The 8,583-nt window shown below is 34.0% G+C and overlaps 2 protein-coding genes across 2 annotated transcripts; both read right to left on the bottom strand.

Annotated features, from left to right (window-relative positions):
• Positions 1–5,701: 5,701 nt before the first annotated feature.
• Positions 5,702–6,284, bottom strand: LOC107427306 (auxin-responsive protein SAUR64). The gene has a single exon (XM_016037684.4). The coding sequence runs from the start codon at positions 6,238–6,240 to the stop codon at positions 5,785–5,787; it is 456 nt and encodes a 151-aa protein (XP_015893170.3). The 5' UTR covers positions 6,241–6,284; the 3' UTR covers positions 5,702–5,784.
• A 1,646-nt stretch (positions 6,285–7,930) lies between these two features.
• On the bottom strand, positions 7,931–8,377 carry LOC107427305 (auxin-responsive protein SAUR68). Its single transcript, XM_016037683.3, has one exon. The coding sequence runs from the start codon at positions 8,375–8,377 to the stop codon at positions 7,931–7,933; it is 447 nt and encodes a 148-aa protein (XP_015893169.3).
• Between the last annotated feature and the right edge of the window lie 206 nt (positions 8,378–8,583).

Here is an 8,583-nt window from a genome sequence, read left to right as displayed (position 1 = left end):
CTTTGCAAATTTGTGTTTTGTGTTACTTCCAACAAAATTACCAAGGAATTTGTTTATATTACTGAGATACTTGCTCTAAGCTAACTAATAGCCCTTGGTCCGATTGCTCTTGAACATCTTTTTAGAAGCATCACCATGATAGTCCAAGAGAAAATGTCTTCCTAGTGCCTGGCCTATTTTGGATACTTCATCTTTAGCTTCATGCTTACTTTTGTAACAGCCCAGTCCATCCGCATAAGATATTGTTCGTTTTGGGCCCAACCCGCACGGTTTTAAAAGGCCTCTTTGTGGTTAGGGGTCCCACTCCTCACCTGCCAGTTCCACTGGCCTGGGCCTTCTTAGCCCAACCGAGATATTGTCCGCTTTGGAAGCTAGGTGGTGAGCCCAATCCTACCCCTCACAGTTTTACATTCTCTATCAGGAAGGCCTTTCTAGACTCCTTTAGGGAAGGCCTCTCTAGGAAAAGGTATCCACACCCTCTTATAAGGTATGCTTCGTTCCCCTTTCCAACTGATGTGGGATCTTACAACTTTACTAAGTACAATTCCACCATTTGCTCAAGTTTTTAGTATGTGGTTCGACAACATTTGTATGCTTTAACATAAGTCATGGTACGGAAATAAAGGTTAACTTCCATTGGCAGGCTTGTGTTTCATAGAGTTTCCTCCCTATGCCACTTACAACAAATCTAAAACTTGCTCTGATTGAGAATTCTATGATTCATGTCTCCCTTAAGCTAGAGGGTCATTGTGACTTAATTCAGATTTTTTGGTAAACACAAAATTAACCAGAATGAATGTAATGTCCTAAATTTCTCTCGTATGACAATACATCAATTTCCATAGAGTAGATAATCTCTAAATTAAAAGGTAGGAAAGATGAAAAGGCTAAAGTCTAAAAAATCTCACTTAAAAAGGAAAAAAGACAAGAAAAAAAAAATCTCATTCTCAAGTAAAATGGGATATGTTGCACTAATTTTGGTTGTATGAAAATATAAGTTTGCCTCTGGCTTTTCATTTTATACTTGCAGTTGTGCTGTTATAATAACTAGAATTCCCAATTCTCTTCATATAATTCATTGAAAACTATTCATTCGTCATGAAGATTAAAGATATAAATGGCATTACACATGTGAAATTAATGAAAAGGGAGAGATATGATAATTAAAGATTAATTCATCATTATACTTGAAAAAATTAAAAAAAAAAAGGTGTTTCTCATTTAAGTATTTCCATATAAACTAGCTAATACATCATTTAAGTACAAAAAATCTGAACTAGTTTAGCACTATACAAAATTCAAGTATGATACATATACATATATATATATATATATTCAGTAATAGCACAATAGCTGTTGGTGGGAAAGATGATCAATCTACCCTTCCTGTTGAAATAGAATGACTATATAATTGAAGAATTAAGAACACAAAATCACAAGGCAACCTGATAGGCCCGCCACTCGACACTCCAAACTCTTCTTTAGCCATCCTTGATAGCTTTTTGAAGATGTTTTTATTGAGATATGCTAAGGCAGGACAAAACTCTTCTGTCTACACTGTAGATCATAAAATGGCCTTTTTCTGCTACATAAGATGTAGAAGTAGAACAATTATCTCCATTAACATTTTCAACCTGAATAGAAATTTTTTTCTTCCTCCTAGAATCTAATTTATGCCACTTCCTAGCCATATTGATGAGTTTCTTTGAGCTGATCATTTTCTTATATTTCAAGAAAGAGAATGAAAGAGTTTGGCTCTTCTTAAAATGCCGAAAGTGGTATTTGTTGAGATGGGTGAAGACCAAATTTTGTAGCTTTCATTGTTTGGTGATTTTCCATGCAACACCATGTGATAAGTTGTATTGGAAAAAGATGTTTGGTGGTTAGTATAATTGGCTACTTGGCAACTAAACCATATTGATGGAGCAAAATTTTCTATGCCTATGGCATGCTTTGTCTTATTGTTTAAAGACAAGCCAAGTCCTCTGCATAATCACTTTGCCAACAAATCACTGTGAACCATACAATCAAGAAAGAATGAGCTTACTAAAATGATCATAGGACTAGAATAGGAACATGGAATCTTATTTCTAGAACCAACTTCTCTATGGATCACATTCAGAACTCACTAAGGTGGTGATCATGCTTCATTTTGTTGGCCAGGTGGAATGCATAATCATGTGACCATCATACCAAAGAGATTATCTTGTTTTTGGGGATGCTTTTTTCCATCTTAAGCAATCAAAGCTGTATGAGGTGGGCCACTATTGTTATTTTGAGATACTACACAAGACTATATCATATAGGTTTTCGCTATCATAGTGAAACAATTAAGGATGTGATTGGTTTTTTTTGTTGGCCAGGTGGAATGTATAACCATGTGACCACACACCAAAGAGATTATCTTGTTTTTGGGCTATCTTGTTTTTGGGCATGCTTTTTTTCATCGTAAGCAATCAAAGCTGTATGAGGTAGGCCAATATTGTTATTTTGAGATACTACACAAGACTATATCAAATAGGTTTTCACTTTCATAGTGAAACAATTAAGGATGTGATTGGTTTTTAGTATAAAGCATATTATTGAATGGTGGACATTGTTATTTTGTTTGGAGCACAGTTTGTGGATATCATCTTACACTCTTCTCTGCATGTCTTGCACCTTTAAATTCAGGAAACAGCAGGTCCCATGGGTGTTAATTATAAGCCAGAAATCAATTTTCATGAATTATGCCACCAATATAAGCAGATGAATCTAGAAGAAGTTGTGGTTTTGGAGGAATTTGCCTTGATACAATGCATCTTTCTAAAAGTACCATTCATGTCTTCTTAATAGGCTACATTGAATTTATATCATTATGTGTTCATTCACTGTAAAATTCTGAGCTGTCCTTGGAGTAAATCATTCACAACTATATAAACATGTTGAAAATCACTTTTCAGATGAACATGACCAAAGTGTTTTCTGGAAGAACTTTTAAAAAGTTATCATTATTTGGCTTTTCAAATAAAGCTTGGCTTTCAAGGCTTCAGAATTTAACATAAAAGGTTTTTGAGTAACCAACTAACAAATTAAATAGTATTATTAAGAGAATACTATCAACAAACTTTGTTCATAAATCAAAATTTTCAATTTAAGGAAGGAATTTAAAGTAAAACATATAATGGAATTGTAATCTATGGTCAAAAGGCAACAACAAATACAGATGGAACAAAATCAAGGAGTGAGGATTTTAATCTATTTGAGAAAAGAATGCATTTCACTTCCATTACAAGCAAAAGGAAAATCGGCATCCAGTATTAATATAATTTGATAAAGCTTGAAATTTTAAAGTTGATGTGGTTCTGAAGAATAGTGACTAATAACATATATCTTTCTGAGTTGATTAAGTTGTTAATTCATGTTTGATGAAATCTGGTACTGTTACCAAAAAAAGAAAAGACAAAATCTGGTTCTTATATTTGTATATATGAACCAAAATGTAGCAATTATAGGAGTTTACTAGAGATTATACTTATTAAATCTCTTTTAAATGTGCACCAGTAAATGCAGAAAATTGTTAAGAAAAATGCCTTCTCCAAATCTTTCGCTACTCCTCATTCGATGAGCATGACCAAATACTCCATCAAGGTCGAATCACAAGGCAGTGTGACAGGCCCATCATTTGATAATCCAAACTCCTCTTCGGACATCTTGAAGACCTCTCTCAAGATATTAATGTTGAGTATGCCAAGGGAATCACAAAACGCTCTTGATCTGTTGTGTAGATAACAAAATGGCCTTTGTCAGTTGATGATGTAGTACAGCTTTTGGCATCCCAATCCTCATTGGTTCTTGGGAAAGATATTCTTTTCCTGCTTAGCATAACAAGTTTTTGCCACTTCCTTGCCATCTTGATAAGCTTCTTGGGCCTGATCATGTTGTCTCACTTTGAATACAGTTTGAGATGGAAAAATATGAGAAAAAAATATTAGAGAGATGGGATTTTATTTTGCTTGCTGAGTGATAAAAAAAAAAAAAAAGAATTGTGGACTAGATTACTTATAAAAACCTCAAGCTTTGGATACTCCACTATTTGCAACCTACATTTTGTTGGGGTTTCCAATGCAATAGCATGTGATTAGTTATATTGGAAAAGATATGTGCATGATCATCACAGTTATTGATGTTTGGAAACCAATAGATCAATAGGGAACATAGTTTTGGATATTTTCACTTCTTTGTTTCTGTCTTCTACCTAATGGACACAGCTGGCCTGTCTAGTCGCTCTTGCAAACAGGTCGGACTTCACCAAGGCTAATTACAGGCATAAGAATGAACGCAAAATTGTTAAGAGAGAAAATGAATCAAGTTTGGAGCTAGTAAATTAAGAAAAAGGATAACTCGTAGTTATTTTTGTTTAAAATCACCTTACCAAAGTAGAATTATTTAAGATTATGCTTGAAATTATCAACAATGTTTGTCCTAATCAATTATTTTTTCACTTGGTTGCTTTTTGATTTGCTAGTGTGAAATAGATTACTACATTCCAATGCTCTACATAGAACCTGTTCCAAAAGAGGCAAGTTGCATAGACGTAGAGGTCACAATCTCCCTATTTTCTAAAGAAGGTTTCATCATTGTTTAACATAAAAGAACCGCATTCTCTTGACTTTACTGTGACATTAACTTGTAAAAACCCAAAATTAGATGACCTGTTTTTAAATGTGATAGGAAAAAAGAAATCCGTTCACAATGCAGAGTTAATTTGCATTTCGATACAAACGTAAACTTGCAATTTTGCAAACTAGCTTCATATTAGTACTATTATTAGGGAACTTCTGATTTTGACAAAGTAGAAAAAACTTTCTGAATGGTTAGTCCTTGCTCGCTACTACCTTTCAAAGGTACACAATGAATCCTAGAAGGAAATATGTAAGGATTAATTATCTTCAGATGAATTTGAAATGAAAATTTTCAGCCACCTTTAATCTGCAATACAATTTAAAGCATAAAGATATAGTCCTCTGTAAAACTTTGGTCCTTATTCTTATAGAAACTTCATCCACTCATTTGTAGAACAATAACTAATTGAAGATTTCATCATCTATGAAGTATTTAAAATTAAATCTTGGATTAAGATAGATGTAAACTGTAGAATTGTATACACAAAATCTCCAAAGTCTTTGATGGAAATTAGTAGATGAGACCAGCAACTTGGAGAGATGGAATTTAGTGAAGCTTTCTCCAAATCTTTAGCCACTCCTTGTTGGGTGAGTGAGACTATGTGACTCATGAAGATTGAATCAAAAGGCGATGTCATAGGACAACCACTTGAGATGCAAAACTCTTCTTCAGACATTTTGTGAAGCTTTTGAAAGATCTGATCATGTTGTTTAGATATGCTAATGGAAACACAAAATGTGTTTGATTGATGGCGTAGTGTAGATCACAAAATGGCCTTTATAAGCTACAGAATTCAGACTGCCATTGATTCTTGGAAATGAAATTCCTTTTTCTCCTTGTGGCTGCTTTCTTCTGCCACTTTCATGCCAATTTAATGATCTTGACACAATTCATTGAATATGTTTCGGTCGTAATGAAGAATAGCATTATATATGTGAAATTGTTCAAAAGAGAATTACATGGAAGTTAAGATTAATCCATCATTATACTTGAGAATCAACTTTAGGAAAAGGGGGTTCTCATGAAAGTATTTCAATATAAACTAGCTAGTACATTATTAATTAAGTACAAAAAATTATGAACTAGTTTAGAACTATACAATATTCAAGTATGATCTATTCAGTAACTGCATAATAGCTGTTGGTGGGAAAGATGATCATGTTGGAAGGAAGTGGACGTCGATGAAAAGCGACATGTAGAAATGAAGTTTAGCAGAGCTTTCTCCAACTCTGCAGACAATCCCCTTTGGAAAAGAGGGATTACGTAATTCAACAAAATAGAATCACAAGTCAACCTGATAGGCTTGCCACTTGACAGTCCAAACTCTTCTTCGGACATCTCCAATAGCTCTCGGAAGATGTTGTTACAGAGATATGCTAAGGGCAGCATAAAACGCTTCTGGTCTGCACTGTAAATGACAAAGTGGCCTTTGTCTGCTAAATAAGATGTTGAAGTAGAAAAACTCTCTGCATTGACATTTTTAACCTTTTTGGGAATGGAAATTCTTTTCTTCCCTCTAGAAGATAACCTATGCCACCTCCTATCCATATTTATGAGTTTCTTGGTGCTGATCATGTTCTCGCACTTCAAGAAAGAAAAGGAAGGACTTTGGCTCTTCTTAGAATGCTGAAATGGTATTTGCTGAGATGGGTGCAGATCCAAGGAGGTGATTCAATTGCCTAAATACAAATAGGCTTTGGACAAAGTCATATTTTGTGGCTTCCATTGTTTGGAGATTTGACACGCCATGTGGTATGTTGTATTGGAAAAGGATATTTGGTGGTAGTTATAATTTGCTACTTGGCAACCTTTTTTTTTTTTTTTAACATATATTGAAGGAGCAAAATTTTCTATGCCCATCACATGCTCTATCTTATGGTTTGAGGACATGCCAAGTCCTGTATAATCACTTTACACCAAGTCACTGTGAACCATACAATTATACAAGAATGAGCTACTACAATCATAGGACTAGAATATGAACTGTGGATCACATTCAAATCAACTTACTAAGGTGCTAATCCTGTCTCATTTTTGTTGGCCAGGTGGAATGAATGACCACGTGACTATTATACCAAAGAGATTGTCTTATTTCTGTGCATGTCTGGTCGCTTTTAAGAAATCAAAGTTTTCATGAGTTAGGTCCAATATTGTTTTTTGAGATGCTACATCAGACCACATCCAATGGGTTTTCACTTTCACAGCGAAATAATTAAGCATGTGATTGATTTTAGCATAAAGCATATGCTTGTATGGTGAGCATTGTTATTTTTTTTGGAGCACAATTTGTTGATTTCATCTTATACCTTTCTATGCATGCGTTGCGCCTTTAAAATCAGGAAACAGCAAGTCCTACCGGTGTTAATGATAAGTCAAAAATTAGTTTCCATGAACCAACATCAACATATATAAGCAGATGAATTTAGAAGTTGTGGTTTAGAAGGAATTTGGCTTGATACAATGCATTCTTTTGAAAATATCACTCATGTCTTCTAAATAGGACACACTGAATTTATATCATTATCCATTGTAAAATTATGATTTGTCCTTGATGTATATTTTCACAGCTATATCAGCATGCTGAAAGTCATTTTCGAGATGAACATGACCAAAGTGTTGTGTGGCACAACTTTAAAAAATTTATTTATTTTTTTAAAACTTTTCAGATAAGTTTTGACTTTCAAGGCTCAAAAAATTTTACACTATCAGTGTTTTGAGTGACTAACTAATTTATGCATAAATCAAGTTTTTCAACTTAAAGCAGGAATTTAAAATAAAACCTTGCTGAAATTGTAATCTATGGTAAAAAAGACAACAATAAACAAAGATGAAAGATGGAACAAAATCAAGGAGTGAGGATTTTGATCTGTTAACAAAAGAATGTATTTAACTTCCACTACTAGCAAAAGAAATCACAAAGGACATTCAATCTTTTGGCAAAGGAAAATGGACATCCAGTGTCAATATATATTTGAAAGAGTGCGAAAGTTCAAAGTTGATTTGGGGATGAAGAATAGTGACCAGTAACATATATGAGATCGGGTACATGTGTTTGTATATATGAACCACAAAATGTAGCAATTATCATAGTTTACTTGAGATGAAACTTCTTAAGTCTCTTTTCAATGTTCACCAATACATGCAAGAAAATTATCAAACTTAGTTCTACATAAGTAGTTTACAATCAAGGGATTTTACAAATTATAAATGACTATCCTCCTGTGGATCATGTACAAAATTAATCAATAATTAGCATAATTTTCTTCTAGTATCCACAAATTAGGGAAGGATGGCTTGCATCTCCTTGATGAAAAGAAGAGGATAATGAGCAGCGACTGGTATCAACGGATTTAAGCAACGCCTTTTCTAAATCTTTCGCTATTCCTCGTCTGATAAGCATGACTACATATTCCATTAAAGTTGAATCACAAGGCAGTATGATAGGCCCATTGCTCGATAATCCAAACTCCTCTTCAGACATCTTGAAGAGCTTTCTCAAGATGTCATTGTTGAGATATGCCAAGGGCATCACGAAACGCTTTTGATCTTCTGTGTAGATAACAAAATGGCCTTTGTCAACCATTGATAATTTAGAAGAATTTTCTGCATCCATATCCTCAGTTGTTCTTGGAATAGATATTCTTTTCCTGCTTAGCACAGCAAGTTTTTGCCACTTCCTTGCCATCCTAATGAGCTTCTTGGGGCTGATCATGTTGTCCCCTTTGAATACAGTTTGAGATGGAAAATTTTGAGGACAAAGGATCAAGAAGATGAGATTATATGGTGTTTTCTGAGCGATATAAAAATAAAAAATAAAAAAATAAAAAGAGGAAGAAAGAAAGAAATTTGGAGCACTTATATAACCACAAGCTTGGGGACTTTTATTTTGTTTTCTCAGTGATATTAAAAATAAAAAAT

Source organism: Ziziphus jujuba, chromosome 9 (assembly GCF_031755915.1).
Source record: "Ziziphus jujuba cultivar Dongzao chromosome 9, ASM3175591v1".
NCBI classification, from domain to species: Eukaryota; Viridiplantae; Streptophyta; class Magnoliopsida; order Rosales; family Rhamnaceae; genus Ziziphus; species Ziziphus jujuba.
This window is presented reverse-complemented; position numbering and strand designations above follow the sequence as displayed.